The sequence below is a fragment of the Rhizopus delemar genome, genomic scaffold (genome assembly GCF_000149305.1).
Source record: "Rhizopus delemar RA 99-880 supercont3.7 genomic scaffold, whole genome shotgun sequence".
Lineage (NCBI taxonomy): Eukaryota > Fungi > Mucoromycota > Mucoromycetes > Mucorales > Rhizopodaceae > Rhizopus > Rhizopus delemar.
The window spans coordinates 2522971-2541048 of NW_027137833.1; the positions used below are offsets into that span (position 1 = coordinate 2522971).

At 37.0% G+C, this 18078-nt stretch overlaps 7 protein-coding genes across 7 annotated transcripts; 2 read left to right on the forward strand and 5 right to left on the reverse strand.

The window, feature by feature from the left end:
* Positions 1 to 231: 231 nt before the first annotated feature.
* Positions 232 to 618, reverse strand: RO3G_10174 (uncharacterized protein; the record flags this gene model as incomplete). Its single annotated transcript, XM_067664759.1, has 1 exon — positions 232 to 618. The coding sequence occupies one exon, from the start codon at positions 616 to 618 to the stop codon at positions 232 to 234; it is 387 nt and encodes a 128-aa protein (XP_067520860.1).
* Positions 619 to 1849: 1231 nt separating this feature from the next.
* Positions 1850 to 2554, forward strand: RO3G_10175 (uncharacterized protein; the record flags this gene model as incomplete). The annotated part of the gene is made up of 1 exon (XM_067664760.1): positions 1850 to 2554. One exon carries the CDS (start codon positions 1850 to 1852, stop codon positions 2552 to 2554), a length of 705 nt encoding a protein of 234 aa, XP_067520861.1.
* Positions 2555 to 4031: 1477 nt separating this feature from the next.
* RO3G_10176 (uncharacterized protein) lies at positions 4032 to 5395 on the reverse strand (the record flags this gene model as incomplete). The annotated part of the gene is made up of 2 exons (XM_067664761.1): positions 4032 to 4778; positions 4958 to 5395. 2 exons carry the CDS (start codon positions 5393 to 5395, stop codon positions 4032 to 4034), a joined length of 1185 nt encoding a protein of 394 aa, XP_067520862.1.
* A 1355-nt stretch (positions 5396 to 6750) lies between these two features.
* RO3G_10177 (uncharacterized protein) lies at positions 6751 to 8829 on the reverse strand (the record flags this gene model as incomplete). Its single annotated transcript, XM_067664762.1, has 1 exon — positions 6751 to 8829. One exon carries the CDS (start codon positions 8827 to 8829, stop codon positions 6751 to 6753), a length of 2079 nt encoding a protein of 692 aa, XP_067520863.1.
* A 1694-nt stretch (positions 8830 to 10523) lies between these two features.
* RO3G_10178 (uncharacterized protein) lies at positions 10524 to 11228 on the reverse strand (the record flags this gene model as incomplete). Its single annotated transcript, XM_067664763.1, has 1 exon — positions 10524 to 11228. One exon carries the CDS (start codon positions 11226 to 11228, stop codon positions 10524 to 10526), a length of 705 nt encoding a protein of 234 aa, XP_067520864.1.
* Positions 11229 to 11733: 505 nt separating this feature from the next.
* Positions 11734 to 11898, forward strand: RO3G_10179 (uncharacterized protein; the record flags this gene model as incomplete). Its single annotated transcript, XM_067664764.1, has 1 exon — positions 11734 to 11898. The coding sequence occupies one exon, from the start codon at positions 11734 to 11736 to the stop codon at positions 11896 to 11898; it is 165 nt and encodes a 54-aa protein (XP_067520865.1).
* A 2818-nt stretch (positions 11899 to 14716) lies between these two features.
* On the reverse strand, positions 14717 to 15702 carry RO3G_10180 (uncharacterized protein; the record flags this gene model as incomplete). The annotated part of the gene is made up of 2 exons (XM_067664765.1): positions 14717 to 15089; positions 15173 to 15702. 2 exons carry the CDS (start codon positions 15700 to 15702, stop codon positions 14717 to 14719), a joined length of 903 nt encoding a protein of 300 aa, XP_067520866.1.
* Between the last annotated feature and the right edge of the window lie 2376 nt (positions 15703 to 18078).

The following is an 18078-nucleotide window of genomic DNA, read 5'->3' on the forward strand; positions in this document are numbered from 1 at the left end:
CTGCTGGAGGTGTGCAAAGCACACTATTCTAAGTATGAATTCTTCTGTTTTTTTTAAAAAATTACTAATTTTATCATTTGTTCTTCCTAGCGTTGCGCACCTTCACTTCAAGACAGCTGAAAGCGCATCAGCCTTCTTTCACAGCCACGCTGGCAGAACAACCACATTGAACAGCGTGGCCTTCACTTTGCTGCCGTCAGACGACATTGACGGCAAGGTCGTCATATATGCTCAAAGGGCAATAAACACATATTTCCCTTCGTCTATGGCTCCCTTGCCCGCTTTGTTGGCTGCCCCTTCGGTTGCGCCGTTGGTTGGGCCTTCGGTTGCGCCGTTGGTTGGGCCTTCGGTTGCGCCGTTGGTTGGGCCTTCGGTTGCGCCGTTGGTTGGACCTTCGGTTGCGCCGTTGGTTGGGCCTTCGGTTGCGCCGTTGGTTGGACCTTCGGTTGCGCCGTTGGTTGGGCCTTCGGTTGCGCCGTTGGCTGGACCTTCGGTTGCGCCGTTGGTTGGACCTTCGGTTGCGCCGTTGGTTGGACCTTCGGTTGCGCCGTTGGTTGGACCTTCGGTTGCGCCGTTGCCGGAGTGGGTAGTCCACGCAAAGCGTGCAATGGAGTGCATAGACGAAGAAATACAAAAATTAAAAAAAAAAAAAAAAGATTTAAAAAAAATTTTAATAAACTATTAAAGGCTTCGGCCAATATATGCATTACCTTCTTTTACTTGACTTTGACTTTTTATATATCTTTGTTCAATTCCAGCCTCAATGTCTTGTCTTGCTTTTCTTTCAGGTGCAGTATGCTATAGAACAGTATCTGATGATAACAGACATTGAATAAAAAATAAAGATTTGAATTTCTGTTAAGTAAAATATATTCTTTTTCTTTATGAATAAGTCGATCATTATTAGATTCATTCTATAAAGTAAGCATGAACAATAGATAATAATGATCTTTACTATTGACCATTACTGTAAATGAATAATAATGGATTAGATAGATAGTAATTGTTCATCAACTTCTGTTACATTCTAACACATGTTTTTATAATTTTAGTTATCTGTAAGTATGCTCTTTCTTTATTACAAAAACTTATCCACTTTCAACCCTTTAGTGTATAAAAGCGTTTATATAGCTGAAAAGAATACAATTTGATGTTTATTATAAATCAAGTATTATTCGACCAACGTAGTTGATAATCGATATGCAAAGCTATAGATCTTTTCAGCAATACGACATAACCATCAAAGTTATTGACAGATTCTTTTTCCTGCAAAATATCATATAAACAGTTACATGATCACCTTTTTTTCTTTTTCTTTTTTCAATTTGATTACTTATAGAAAGCATTACACTTTACATGCAAAAAGGTACAAACAATTTAATTATAGTAACAGAATAGATAATACTTATTTAGATTATTGATGTAATGAGTAAAATAATATGGATACAGCAATACGTATGGTAGGATATAATAAGTATTGTATATATCATATTGGTACTTGATTACAGGAAAAAAGAAAATGGGTTGAAAAGAAGATTCGAGATAAATCGCAGGTATTAGTGTAGAGAAAGAGGCTGCAATCATAAAAAGAGAATTGAGAATCAATTTAGAATACAAACAATACGAATGTTGACGAAGCGAAGTCGAAAAATGTGGTACAGATTCCAAGAGCCGCGCTTTATTTTCCTTTTTTAATAATATATACAGTCAAACCTATGGAAATTGGCGTTTTCACAAAAATAATTGTCCCATGTCTACGATGAATGTCCTATCTTTTATCGGGGTAAACCCATCTGGATTCTCCAAGCTCCTATGCTCTCGATTTTATGCTCAAATAGTTCGGCCACAAATGGAATATGGCATAGCTATCAACTGCTTCAATCACTCTCAGCTGAAATCTTTAGAAGAGGCACAAGACAAATGCATATGTAAGATCTATGGCGCGTCTAGAAAAACTTCCACCAAGGTGATGCTCCATTTGGCTAAGTTACCCACAATGAGAGAAAGAGTAGCTATCTTGCAAGCCCAATTCCTCTTTCGTTCATTATCTTTACCTGAGGACACACTGCTGTATCGCTTAATGCCACATATACAGCACACCAGAGGTCATCAATGGTATAAACTATCAAAAACTGCTCTGTGGAAATTGATGCCGCCGACAATAACCGACTTTGATATCCGAGGCTTTAGAGCAATAAAAAAGAAATTCCTCCACTCTAACCTTGAAAAACAGATCCAAGGTAAGAACTCCAGACTACTATCCAGCTGTCGACCAACAATCACTCTCGACCCTATCTTGTGGCTACCAATGACTCATGAAGAAAGAAGTCGATGTATACGATGGCGCCTTGGTTGGTTGCCAGGTGGTGCTCCCAAACCCTGCCCTTACCATCCCAACAACAACCTGTCAAGACGTCACGTCATCAGCTGTCTAAATATGCATCGCCGTCTCTGTATGCCTAAAGCAATAGCTGATCCTATATCTTTCCTTTTGAATATGCTTCCGACACGCACATTTGTTCCCTCTAGTATTGCTCTGTCCTGGGCCTGTTGATGGCCCGTTATATGTTCTATCTTCCATGAATTAGATCAACTACAACACTATACAACCATCCCGTGCAAGACACCTCATGGCCAAAAACTAATTGAATGGCTGAAGCAATTTAACTAACTTCGTATGTCTCTCTATGCACCCTACTTTCCTTTCTCATTTTTTACCCTTGAACCTGAAGGGGTTTTTTTCTAAACATCAAACCTCCAAACGGATTGATCTGATCCGGGCGGACACTTATTTGTTTTATTTTTTAGCGCTCAATTGAACCTTTAATAAAATATAACGTTTAAACAAAAATAATTGGCGGAAATTGCAAAATAAAAGGCACAAGCTCAATTCTTTTTGTCTTTTTGGCCAAGAATATTTGTCATGCCAAGTAACACAAAGCTTATCCAAATATATGTCCTATTATAGATGATTTTCATAAATAATACCACTACAGTGTTTTGCGTTTGAAAATAGAATTTTTGGAAAATAAAAATAGGGTTTTTCTTTGTTCAATAGAATTTTTTAAATCTAGTAGAAATTCTTGGCAAGCAGTAAAGTATTTTGATCATTGGTAGAAATATTTGACCATCAAGAGGTGTCGATGTCGGTATTGGTGACGTCATCGTTAGCCTTTTTCCCGCATTGGCTTCGATGTCGATGTCGTCATCATTAATCTTTTTCGCACATTGGTGTAATTTCTTTGTGGTGTTGCAAAGAAACCCGTCTCTTTCTGTACACAATATTGATTGAAGCTGATGGTAAGCTTATAACTGCATCTGGGAAAAAAAAAACTATAAAAATAATTTGGAAGTAGACGAGAATCTGGATATTCCCAATCTACCACTCAAATGGAAGTCAAATACAAATCTTATAGCTCAGCTTCTACTGAATGATCAAGAAATAATAAATCTGATCGTTCAAGTTTTGGTTGGTATGATACATCACTGCTTTCATATAACACATAACTTTATTTACAGGTACACACATCCCAAAAAACAGCTATGTAGTGCATCAGACTGGTTGGCCAGAGACTGAAAGTTTTTTTAAAGTATACGCCTCACAGAATGAAAGTGATGAACGTTTCAACCCAATACTTGTTACTATTCAAAGTGAAATTAATCAAGTACTAATGCTGAAAATTATACAACACTGTACATTTGTTTACGAAAAATTCAATTCTTTGCCAATTGTGTTGATTATTGCTAACAAAGAATGCCTTGGCTCAAACGAAAATGAACTAAATTCACATTTGGTAAAGGTCAAATCTGATTTTTGGGCAGAAAAATGTCTGATGTTTCTTTCTGATTTGGATATCACACCTCTCAATAATCAACCTATAAATGCTTTTCATGCGTTATGTCAGTTTTTGTCCCATCCAGACAAGATGTTCTCCTCTTTTAATGTAGGAAATCAAACTATTAATTTGGTTATAGAGAATTCAATAAAAAAACTGGAATGTAAAATCTTTATTTGGAAATAAAGTTACATATTATTCTTTAATTTTTTCACGCTTTTTAGTATGATGGTATGAACTTTTGAGGGCATTTGATGATGTATAAGAAGCAAAGAGTCCTTTGGCCTTTCCTTCATTAAATATTTTTTTCCAGTTTTTGGGTTTGCCTGGTTCAGAATTGCTTTTAATGAATTTAAAGTCTCCTGTAGTATATTTTTTTTGTTGCTTTTGTGATGCTTCTATGTCCAATTCGTACACCTCAACTAGCTTTCTTTTTTGAACTTGAATTGTTTCCAATAGCTGTTCAGCGAAACCTTTGCACTTTTCAGCGGTCAAGATAGGGTCTTCTTCATCTAACTCAATTGCTTTCTTTATTTGTTCTGTGCTTTGGTCGATAATTTCAATTATTTTGCTATCTCCCTTTTTCTTCATATTAGCCTTGCAAATTGAGTATAAAAAGCGTACGGTTAAATCACCAGCATATTCTAATGATCCTAAGCTTGGAGATTGACAGATGGTAAAGTAGGTAAGTGCCACAAGCTGATTCATATCCATTTTGATATGATTTTCAATGGATTTTAAAGAAATAAAGTTTGCCTCTTGAGCCCAAAATTCACATGAAGTTTCTAGCAAATATGGTGCGTTGACTTTTGGCACAAATTTTTTTTCAAATTCCTTGCTAGTGAACATTTTAACTTCGAATACAAGAACCACAGGCAATACTTTGAAACGTTCAAACGCACGAGTACAATATTGTACAGTAGCCGCTCTATTTAAGGGTGTCTGATTTAAGGGTATTTTCTATTTATGGGTGTATTTCTAAAGAACGGCATAGGTCCCCAGCATAAATACCATTATACCACTACTCTATTTAAGGTGCAAACCAAATATTTTTACCACTAAATAGAAAAATTTTTTATAAGTGATAGTTTTTTGGAGCACTCTAATAATAAATTTTTTACTTTGTAAAATAGGATCGAAGATCTGTTTGCTCTTTTGACATTCAATTCAGCACAAGAGTCAGCCAATCTCATTCGAATTCGGCAATGTAATTTACGATCAAGATCATCCAAAGGAACTTCGTACATGATAATAGTTTCATAGGCTTCTCTCAACCGATTTTTACACTCTACTATATCGACACACTGCTCATCTTGCTCTGTATTATCATTTTCTTCTGTTTCATCTATGTTGCCTTCTGCCGTTTCTTCATTATTAGTAGTGCTTGTTGTATAACATACTATCATCTCGCTTTCATCTGCTTCAAGGTTCAACTGGCTAACATCAGTAACTTTGTTGTCAAAGTTCTTGGGGAGATCTGGGAGCATTCCATTTATTGTTTCTGGTTTTACTTTAAGCCATTCATTAGCTAGAAAAACCATAGCCTGAGCTTGATCCATTTTGTAAACATTCGGATTATCCAACTTTTTACTGATATACAGACATAAAGCACGATCGTACTGCTGGGCTCGGAAGTGTGCCTTAAAGTTGTCAATAATTCCTGTGTATACAAAATACTAATGAGAAAACTGTAAAACAAAAAGGCAGTTTATATAGCATTTTATCAAGAAATAATAGGTTACGTACATCAAGATCCTGTAACTTGCTAGTCGTATTTGCTAGTAGAAATATCAATTTAATATTGTTGAGCAGAATTCTTGTTTTATGAACGGATGCACTATCCAAAAGAAGAGCAATTTTTCGACTCTGTCTTCCAAAGGCAACATTTAACTTTTTCACGTATGTTGTCATCCAAGCATTAGTAGAAAAATGGTATTCAATTTCATGCTTTTTTCCAATTGCAGTCATGGATAACAAATTAGCTCTTGCTTTAAAACATTTGGGGCTCTTGTGTTGTCCGATAACAATTGGTTGCCCTTTGTAAGTCCCATCCGAGTTACAGAGCAACTCAACTGTCAGACATGTTTTACTATTTTTAGACCATCAAGCAGCTCGGAACATATAGTCATTCTTAGTGGTTGCTGGTAATATAAGCCTGTTTCATCAAAGTTCATGATATTTGCAGGATCACATGGCCCAAGAAGCTCTTCTATCTTCCTCAATTCGTTCTGAATGTTTTCAGAAGTGATGTCTACCGAGGCACTTTCACCATGCATTAGCCTGCATTTTACTCCAATTCTCTTAAAAAGTTTGGTGAGTCATCCAGAAGAAAATGAAATTTCATTTTCAAGGATTCTATACTTCACTCAAGCAATAGGTCTTACATATCGAAGGATTGAGTCTCGATTGACTGGTAGATTGTTATTGTTCATGTCTGCAACAAACTTTACTACTTCATCATCAAGTTGAGAATAACGTGTTGTTGTTAGACTTTTGCCATTATTGACAACATTATTACTATATAATGTTTCAGCATTTTTGAGAATGTTTGATATAGTCTGTTGGGAAAGTGGTTGATAAATTGAATTTCTTCATAGCCCATTCACCTAATTCTGTTTGATTAAGCTGGCCAGTAGCATTTTGATCCAAAAGCTCAATTTTTTGAGAAAGAAAGGCGTACACGTTTATTATTAGACATTTTTTTTATAGATAACGTGCCACCAAGCTTAAACCTGAAAAATTTTAATTTTGTTTCAATTTTTTTTTTTTTGACATCGTGGACATGAGGTGTATTTTTTTTTTTAGACATCTCATGGCATTTAGTGTAGACATTGCTTATTTCCTGAAATTAGAGGGACTTAATGACGTTTTTTTCTTAGAAAAAAAGCCTAGTTTTAATGATATTTATTGTTAACTATACCAAATCTGAAGGCACTCTGACTTCTCTGTGAGACAAATACTTTTTCTCGACAAACTTTTTCACCTCTTGAACAACTTCTCTGCCATCAGTACATCGACTATAAGCTTCAATAAAGTCCATTGATCTCCTAAAATACCTACGTATATGTGCTAAATCGCCGGCTTTATCCAAAAATAAATCGATATTTTCCTCAAGAGACTTAAAGGAGTAATCGCATTTCAAGCGAGCTTCTCTTTTTGCTGCACCCCAGTACATTTCGATCCAATTACATTCGCAATGGTATTTAGGATACAGCTCAAAAACGTGGCCAGAGTTTATGATCACCTCCTCCAAAGCAGACTTTTGATTTTTAAAATCAGGGCAATTCTCTAAAAAATGGAGAGCGCAGCAAATTGGATTAACTCTATCTGGAGCCCCACAATGTAACTTCCATTTCTTGCCTTCCAGATCATGTCCAATCCATAGACTTCTTTCCTCCAAAATTTTTCTTATTCCCTTGAAATAACGTACTTTTTTTGTTTTCAAGTTTCCCTTCTTATCCCTTTTCTTGATCTCTTTTTCATAGTAGAAGGACTGGACTTCCTCCATATCTGTGGATCTTGAGATATATACAGTATCTCGGAACTGGAATTTCTCACTCAATGGCCAAGGCTTTTCATTGAGAGTCATTCGGCTGGCGACCAAAGCATCATCAGCAAAAGCACCATGATTGGAGCTGTTATCAAAAAGAAAAACAGCTACACAATTGGGATGAAGTGCTTCGAAAAGGCCGATTGCATCTTCTTTTAACTGCTCAACCATGTGTTTTGAAGTCCACCATCCATCTCTTGCAGTACCTGCCTTGAACAGCTTTCTTGAAGACCACTTTTGAATCTTCATTGTTCCATGGCAAGGGCATTGAAACTCACTCACCATGATAGATAGTCCAGGACCCTTTTTTCTGATGTAATTTTCTCCATCAGCTAACCACATATCGTTCTTACCATCATTTGCGTAGAAAGTACTTTCATCGTGCGTAACGAACACGCACTTTCTCTCGCCTTCTGGTAATGCATTTGGCTCCAATACATCTTCCTCAGTTTCTCCAGAGTAAAAATCCATTTTTTCCATATATTCGAGCATCCTCTTCGACCAAACGTTTCTATACTTGACCACATCTTCGCGTTCGTGACCATCGAAGTAAATGGTTTTTTTGTTCTTTCTATAGACGTAACCCCATTCATGGAGATAGTTACTGAGCGTGCTTTCAGGAACAGGTTGCATTATTACGCCCAATTTGGATGGGATAACTACTTCATCAATGAATTTTTTAATAGTAACCAAGAAACGTTCAGCAGGCTTCATTCTACGTATTTCTTCGAGAACCATTTCCTTGATATCGGCATCATTAAGAAAAGACTTTCTTTTTGAATGAACACCTTGTCGATGTCTCGATAACACCCCTTGACTCAAATATTCTTTAGCCCATTTTACGATAGTCATGGCACGATACGCAACGTTGTTATCTGCCCAATGAATTCTAGCTGCCTCACGAGAAGCCAAAGTAATAGGAATACCCTCAATTCTCTTAATAAAGTAAGTATAAATCGAAGAGTATTGCATAAAACTGTATCTCTCGATCGTGTTTTCTTTATCCTTCGAGTTCATCACAGGTTTCACATACATTTGAAGTTTTGGAAGTATTTCTTGGATTCTCAAAATTTGTATTTCATTCTTTGACAATATGGGAGAACTGGCTTCTACAACTGGGGCAATAGATACAAACCCAAAACTCTTGAGTTTGCCCTTATCATTAACAGATTTAGCTTCTTTTTCTCGTCTCCAGCGTGTTGACCTAGAGGTTTTCGAATAAGTCAAAGGTCTGTTTCGCTTTACATTATTATCAAGCAAAACATTGTTGATTGACATGCTGATTGTAGGATCAGCATTACGCATTTCAGTTATGTTGCTTAATTCTATAAGCTCAGAATCGCTCATGTCCCAGTCTTGATCTCTTAAATGAGGGACAAATTGGTTCGTCTCATTTCTATGTTTTTTAAGATAAGCTCGTTTTCTAGTGTTAAGTGGAGGCATAGTTTTAGAGTATGAATAAGGGAGAAGAGGCACCTATGTTATAGTACGGGCTCTTTCATATTGATTACGTAATATGTGACTATTATTTTTCTCTATCGTCTACCATACGGTATTAAAAAAATTTGTTTCAATATATGTCTTCCCTTAAGGACTGCCAGCTAAAATTTTGAAATACCGCATGTTTTCAAATGATATAAAAAAAAAATATTATTAATAAAAATAACAATCTAACCCATAAGAAATATTCAGAAAGGTTTATATAATAATTGTTATGGCTTTGTTTTGTTGTTGGATTATTTGTGGAAAAGTTTATAGCTTTTGAAAATTGTCAAAAAATTTTCAGGTTTAAGCTTGGTGGCACGTTAGAATTTATTGTATCATATATTTATTCTCATCAAAATTATTTTGAGTTTACGACTCGTATATTATCCTTCCAGCAATTTTGACCATGTCTTAAGCAAGTTTTGATTTGTTCTTACACAATTACCAAATCTATACCAACCGACAGTGGTCTATGTGGAAACATGTTGTACAAACATGTCTATAATGCAGCTACAATACGTATTAAGTGACTTCATTTGTTAACAATCACATATTTCGATTTAAGGGTATTTTCTATTTAAGGGTGGATATTCCAAAATTTTTGACCACCCTTAAATAGAGCGGCTACTGTATTAATCGTATCATAAATGCTTGATCAACGCTGTTTTGGATTTCAATCAAGATTGGTGGTTGATCATTACTAGCTTCAGTGGGTACATATAAAACATCTGATTTGGTTCTATCTGACCATTCTGTTGATGCAGAATGATATAGATTATTTGAAATGTTTGATCCTAAAAGAAATAACATCTGTAAGTAAAACTAGTTTGCTTCATGCGCAAAAATGACAAAATTACCAAGCAGTTCATGAATAATAATATTCTTTACAGTCTTATCATTCATTATGAACTTACTTGTAACATCTGTGCCTGGCCTTAGTTCGAAAGGCAGGTATAAATTGTTTCCATCGTTGTCTATCATGGCAATTTTTTATTTTAAAAAAACAAAACCGTTGACACCAGTGCCCGAAAAAGGCTAACGATGACGTCACCAATACCGACATCGACACCCCTTGATGGTCAAATATTTCTACCAATGATCAAAATACTTTACTGCTTGCCAAGAATTTCTACTAGATTTAAAAAATTCTATTGAACAAAGAAAAACCCTATTTTTATTTTCCAAAAATTCTATTTTCAAACGCAAAACACTGTAGTGGTATTATTTATGAAAATCATCTATAATAGGACATATATTTGGATAAGCTTTGTGTTACTTGGCATGACAAATATTCTTGGCCAAAAAGACAAAAAGAATTGAGCTTGTGCCTTTTATTTTGCAATTTCCGCCAATTATTTTTGTTTAAACGTTATATTTTATTAAAGGTTCAATTGAGCGCTAAAAAATAAAACAAATAAGTGTCCGCCCGGATCAGATCAATCCGTTTGGAGGTTTGATGTTTAGAAAAAAACCCCTTCAGGTTCAAGGGTAAAAAATGAGAAAGGAAAGTAGGGTGCATAGAGAGACATACGAAGTTAGTTAAATTGCTTCAGCCATTCAATTAGTTTTTGGCCATGAGGTGTCTTGCACGGGATGGTTGTATAGTGTTGTAGTTGATCTAATTCATGGAAGATAGAACATATAACGGGCCATCAACAGGCCCAGGACAGAGCAATACTAGAGGGAACAAATGTGCGTGTCGGAAGCATATTCAAAAGGAAAGATATAGGATCAGCTATTGCTTTAGGCATACAGAGACGGCGATGCATATTTAGACAGCTGATGACGTGACGTCTTGACAGGTTGTTGTTGGGATGGTAAGGGCAGGGTTTGGGAGCACCACCTGGCAACCAACCAAGGCGCCATCGTATACATCGACTTCTTTCTTCATGAGTCATTGGTAGCCACAAGATAGGGTCGAGAGTGATTGTTGGTCGACAGCTGGATAGTAGTCTGGAGTTCTTACCTTGGATCTGTTTTTCAAGGTTAGAGTGGAGGAATTTCTTTTTTATTGCTCTAAAGCCTCGGATATCAAAGTCGGTTATTGTCGGCGGCATCAATTTCCACAGAGCAGTTTTTGATAGTTTATACCATTGATGACCTCTGGTGTGCTGTATATGTGGCATTAAGCGATACAGCAGTGTGTCCTCAGGTAAAGATAATGAACGAAAGAGGAATTGGGCTTGCAAGATAGCTACTCTTTCTCTCATTGTGGGTAACTTAGCCAAATGGAGCATCACCTTGGTGGAAGTTTTTCTAGACGCGCCATAGATCTTACATATGCATTTGTCTTGTGCCTCTTCTAAAGATTTCAGCTGAGAGTGATTGAAGCAGTTGATAGCTATGCCATATTCCATTTGTGGCCGAACTATTTGAGCATAAAATCGAGAGCATAGGAGCTTGGAGAATCCAGATGGGTTTACCCCGATAAAAGATAGGACATTCATCGTAGACATGGGACAATTATTTTTGTGAAAACGCCAATTTCCATAGGTTTGACTGTATACTAAATAAACTACATAATCTTTCTTTTCCCTTTATACCTTCAAATGTCGTGTATTCATATTCATTTTTTTTTATAGGGAGGGTTAACCAAAATATTTCTTCAAAAGAGCTTGATACCAAGTGGGCGGGTATACCACATTTTTCGACTTCGCTTCGTCAGCATTTGTATTGTTGGTCGTGTCTACAACAATCCTCCTTGATTCCGCTCTGTCTTCAAATGTGGTATAGTTCGTCGTAAGTGAAAAAATTGAGTTCGCTATCCTGGTACTTGATGACTCTTGTGCTCTTGGCTTGTAATAGTATTTTTCGAAAGTATTCGCGTTGCTGCTCCAGTTGGCATGTTGCTTGACTTCTTGTATGGTATTTGATTTCTCGACAGCTTTGGTACTCGAGGTGGACCTGATCAAGTGTGCCTTGCATTTGATTGTGTTAATTCCTGCCTTGGCCATAATCGATTCTGTCCAATTTGTCACTGTTGATGATCTTACTGAAGTTGTTGCTTTACCTTCATTGTCCAAATAAGTTAAGAAAAGCGTATGATCATGTGGTAGTGTCTTTCAAATGTTGGCCGTTTTCTGGATAAACTCATATAACGTTGTAATTGGACAAACTTCACAATCCTCAATCAGTCCAAGTTGTGTTGATTTCATGTTGGTTTTTTTGGCTTCTACAAAGTGAATGATAACTGAAATAGCTTGATTATTTTCTATTCTGAAGTGAATGTTTCGATATTCAAGACGTCCAATATCTGACCTTGGTCTTGCCATGGTTGTCAAACAGAGTAGTGCTAGCGTTTTCAGTTGCAACTCAGAGAGTGTCAAACTGTCGTTATTTGCCCAGGTTGTCTTTATGTACTTTGTGAGGATGTCAGTGTCCCGAGTCCTTAAATCTGTATTTGTTGGTATACGTATTTCTTGGTGTCGTTTAGCTTGGAAAAATTGTATTATTTTTTCTTGTTGAGCTAAAGGTTGTTGATCTGGATGAATTATCTTAAACACAGAGGATATGGCTGATCTTATTCCATTGAGATGTTGTACCGAATATTTGCAGTTGTCCATTAGAAATTTGAATACGTTGTCTGTATTGTATTCTTGAGAATTGATTTTTGGGTCTTGATCTGCGCACCAAGCTTCCTATTTTCGCCATTCCATATTGTATATCCTATTTGTGTTCTTACGTATAGCGTGATTCAAAAATTCTATCTCATCATCCCTTAATCCATCGTTCTTGCATTTCTTCTTGATAACTTCCATGCGACCATTTTCCATTGTTGAAGTTTGAACGTCATCGGTTGTGCTAACTGTTTCAATCGCGATACCATCGGAAACCAATGTTGTGTCGTCCACAGTGGCGTCACTAGAACTGCGAATTGGACCTTCTGTCGCTTGATTTGCTGGATTACTTGTGGAATGAGTTTCCAAGGTGGAAACGGATACATTCCTGCCTTTTCCCACGGTTGGCTGAAGGCATCGAGGGCTATCGCTGCTGGGTCGGGGCGCAGACTCCAAAATCGAGGAAGTTGGTGATTTGTCCGCGATGCAAAGGCGTCTATTTTCAATGGTCCCCATTGATGATTGATTATGTTGAAGATCTTTTTCGGTATTTGAGCTTCGTACAGAGGACTCTTGATCGCTGTTCGACTTAGCTTGTCGGCCTGAATATTCTCCACTCCTGGAATATGTTGATATTCTACCTTCAGATTGTAGTAATTGCATAAGTCTTGCATTTCCACTGCCAGTTGTTGTAGTGTTGTGGATGAGGTACCGCCGGACTTGACTACGAATTTCACAGCGGTAATATTGTCTGTATAGATTTTTATTGTTTTGCTTTTGTATTTTTCCGCGTGCAGTTGAAGTGCGAACAAAATGGCTGATAACTCCAGAACGTTGATAGATTGTGTCTTTTCTTCGTCGGTCCAATAGCCGGTGGTTTCGATTTCTGGTGAACTTACTCCCCAAGCTATATCGGATGCATCTACGTGGATCGTAATCGCTGGTGTTGGATTGTCTATCCGTTGAATTGGTAAACCATTCTTGTCGGCCACATAGGTCAACCACCATGTCAACTCTGTGCGACTGTTGTTCGAAAGGAGAAAAGGTGCTTCCCATCTCTGGTTATGTAGATGTAAGCTGTGTGCTAAATCCCTCTGCAAATGTTGGATATGTAATAAAGCCTCCCCAATTGCCGGAATCATGGATGTCATTTTTCCAATTAGGCTGGTATACCATCTGCAGGATCTTGTCTGTATCTGAAGAGCTTGTTTGATTCGACTGATCAACTTGTTGATTTCCTTGACCGGTACTGTAATCTTCATTTTGACTGAATTGAATACAAAGCCTAGAAATTCCTGCTTGTGCAATGGCGTTAACATGCTTTTTTCTTGGTTTATCAGAAAACCTAAGGATATCAAATGGTTTATTGCTCTGGAACTGACTTGACTCATCTCTTCCTTCGTCTTGGCTAGCAGGCAGACATCGTCCAAGTAGTAAACAAATCAAATCCCTTCTTTCCTTAATTGTTCTACTGCAAAACGCATCATTTTTGAAAAAACACGCGGGCTCACACTCATACCAAACGCCAGGGTCTTGTACTGATATACTACTCCTTGATTCATGAAGGTTAAGTATTTGCGAGATTGAGGATGAAGGCCTACTACTACGTATGCATCTTTTAAGTCTAACTTGCATATGTAATCGTTTTTTTTTTCCATTATTTCTCTGAGAGCTGGGATTCCTTCCATTTTGAAATGCTGGTATTGGATATAATTGTTGATCTTCTTGTCATGTTTTGACATATCAATAAGATACAGTCTTATCATTCTAAGCTAAATCTTTACAAATGAGTTTGAATAAGAATAGATTCTGATAATTGCCACTGCCCTGAACAACCATGTTTCACTTTCATCTCAACAGTTGATTATTAACATCAGTTTATAAAATTCTTCTTATACATGTCAAATCATATCGGTCGTAACTACCTTTTGTCATTTAATCTCAGATCTTGCCCAACTAATATAAATAGCCTTGAAATCTTTAATAAAAGTATTTGACTTTAGAACTATTGTTCGGTCTCGTTAATTCTTCTTTTTCTTATTTTTTAATACTCAAAACACTTCGCTTCTGACAATCCAAAATCGGTCTTCGTTTTGTTGGTTCTTGGATCGTAAAAAAATTTGACAGGTAATCCGTACTCTGAGAAGGTGAAACTTCGATAATGTCTGCTTGCAGAAATTTCTGTACCGCCTCGTTGGCTGCTTATTGTTCCACTTGATTGAGTTGAATCATTTTGAGTCGCCAAGATTGAGGTGTCTAGTTGAATTGAATTTGATAACCATCTCTGACTACCGACAAAGGCCATTGATGGGTAGTTGTTTGAGTCCATTCTTGATAAAGCGTTGAAGTCTTCCTCCGGGTTTGATACAGTCGGAAGGAGTGCTGTAGTGCTGAACGTCGATTTTTTGCTTTGTGGATTCTTCGTTTACGTGGTTTATTGCTGAGGTTGAGTATTGTTGTTGTTTTGGTTGTTGTTGATGTTCGCTGTATTGTGTGACGTGTTGGGGCCTCCACTCGAGCCCCGTCCTCCAAAAAAAAAGAGCCTCTTCCTCTTCCTCGGTATCCACGTGATCTTCCATTGTCGCCATAGTTGTTTCCACGGCCTCTGGATCTGTTGCTGTTTGTTGCTTGTCTTTGCAAGAGCTCTTGCTCGAATCTAGCCTGTGAGAGGGTTTGCAGGAATTCATCAGTAAAGGCGTTAGTGGATTTATAATTTTCTTTTTTGGGTACCAGATATCTGATACTTTCTGGGACGTTGAGTGCATCCATTGCGTAGTTTTTGCAACTCGTTCTTGGTTCTTGGTTCGAGAGAGTCCAAAGATTGCCAAGCATTTGCTCTGCTTTGTTGTCCGGTGGATAATCCTTCTAGCTTCGTCCAAATTGACGGCCTGTTGGAGGACATATTGGAGTTGTTCAAAGATTTCTGTTGCCACTTTAGCTTAAAAACGAGCGGTTTCAGTGATCTCATATATCTTCGAGATAATATCAGAGGTGTCGGATTTATGTTTGCCGATTCCTTTGTATAGTTCACTGTTGATTTTCTCAGGAGTTGTCCATTTTCCCAGTTCATATCGTTTTGTGTCCCTTCTGAAACGCTTGAAATTTTTTTCTTGCTGTTGCTCCGTAATGTTGTCCAGCTCGGTAATAGTTTCCACTGGAAGGCTGTTTCTTCCTTGTTTTTCTTCTTGTTCCTGAGCGTGTCTTCTAGCAAACTCAGCATAGAGTGCGTCAAGTTGTTCTGGGTAAGGTTGAGTCCATTTCCCTCATTGGTCATTTCCACGAATGCGCGGCTTTTGAAGGTATAAAGGGAAAAGGAGGATTATATAGTTTATTTAGCATAAATATTATTAAAAAAGGAGCGGAGTTAAGGAGGATTGTTGTAGACACGACCAACAATTATCAATATACACGTTGCAATGCAATCCAGCCTTTACAATATAGCCTATGTGAATGTGAAGTTCTCAAAGACGGCTGATATGTAGGTTAAAGCTAAGTATAAAACATTATGTTTTTTGTTTTTTTTTAAAAAAAACCCCTCCTATTGTAAACAATATAATAAATTTACGCAAATCGTTTACAATGGACAGTGCGATAAACAAGTTGAAGATATTTATGTAGGCAATAATAAGCACTTATTAAGAACACCGTAGTTTTCTATAGGCATACATTGTGTAAAGGGCTAGAACAGCCGTGGTACTCAGGCATTGTTGACAAAGTTACATACAAATCGTCACAGCAGTGGGTATATTTCTCTCTCTCTCTCTCTCTCTTCTTTGTTTAATTTGAATAAATCATAATATTATTTGCTGAATAGAGTTGCCCCGTCATGACTAGATCTTCATGTTGGTAATGCTAATCTTTGTCTTTCTTTTTTTTTAATTTTTATTTATATCATTGGAAAACAAAGCGTAGTTCAGATGGCATGTATCATATTGAAGGTCGAAGTGGAATCAACAGAGGTTTTTTTTTAATGGATGAAAGTTTTAATGTTTATTAAAACTCATCAAAGAGTATAAGGATTAAGAGCGATACAAGTGTATGAAACAGTGACTTATAACAATACAAAAGATATTAGCATAGAGAATTGTAAGCAGATAGTTTCAAAATATTGAGCTACAGTTGGGACCATTAGGATTTGAAAAGTATTTCTTGAAAGCTGCGTTCCACAAGTCTTGCTTTTGAATACAAGTAAAGAACATATACTACTCTGTTTCTGGTAGTCTGCATAATTGGCAATAGACGTTGTCTACCTTTGCTGGGATGATTCTATACAAATTGACTTGGATGGATTAATTTCTTATGAAGGAGTCTGTACCATACATTTCTTGGAATATGGTGCGTAGGGCTACTATCAACAGAGATTAGTTCAGATACCAGTAATGTTTTCTATTTCGGATAAAAATCATTTTAAAGATCCCATACAAAGAAAAATTCAATGTAAGCCAACTAAACTTATTTTCTTTTTCAAACATCCGGTTTTCCCATACTACTTTTTTTTTTTCGTTTTCATTTGGTTTAATAAAAAAAAGGTGCCCGAAGGCAGATACCCGAAGGTATAGATGCCCGAAGGCAGAAGAATCATACCCTGAAAGGTAGGCACCTTGAATAGCGGTACCCGAAGGCACGTACCCAAGATGGTGAGATGCCCGAAGGCAGAAGAATCATACCCTGAAAGGTAGGCACCTTGAATAGCGGTACCCGAAGGCACGTACCCAAGATGGTGAGATGCCCGAAGGCAGAAGAATCATACCCTGAAAGGTAGGCACCTTGAATAGCGGTACCCGAAGGCACGTACCCAAGATGGTGAGATGCCCGAAGGCAGAAGAATCATACCCTGAAAGGTAGGCACCTTGAATAGCGGTACCCGAAGGCACGTACCCAAGATGGTGAGATGCCCGAAGGCAGAAGAATCATACCCTGAAAGGTAGGCACCTTGAATAGCGGTACCAGAAGGCACGTACCCCAAGGCAGATATAAACAAAAGTAGATTACCCAAAGGTAGAGTTACCCTAAGATAGAGTTACCCTAAGATAGAGTTACCCTAAGATAGAGTTACCTAAAGGTAAAGTTACCCGGAGGTAGAGATATAACGAAAAAAAAAAGAAGAAAAAGGTAAACTTCACAAAAATATAAGTTTTTATAGTTTTTTAAGGAGAAATTTTTCAAAAAGCAGTCTACATTCTTGTTGAATGTCTATAAGTCACGATGCACATCACATGTAGGACTTGTTACCATGGAAACCCTCTTTAGCTAATAGCATGTGATATTAATCGCAGTTCTATTCTTACTATTTCAACAAATGACCTCCAGCGCAGTACCATTCAAAACTATTAACATTCCCTTGTTTTCTATCAATAAACACTATTTTTCTTACTACATAGAAAGGCCTTTTCCTTATTTTTGTATTTCAATTAAAAAGAGTTACAATACCCAATGAATTTTGGAACAATTTAACCTAGGGTTTTGGGCGCTAGATATTCTCTGCTGATTGGCTTCTTTATTAAATTAGTACTTCCCCGTGAATTAATTTACGGTTTTTATTTTTGGTTTGATTGGTTTTAACTGCATTTTTATTAAACTGTGAACAATTGTTTTATACCAAGTTACATGTTTATTCTTACGTTCTCTGTTCTTTTAAGCGATTTTTTTG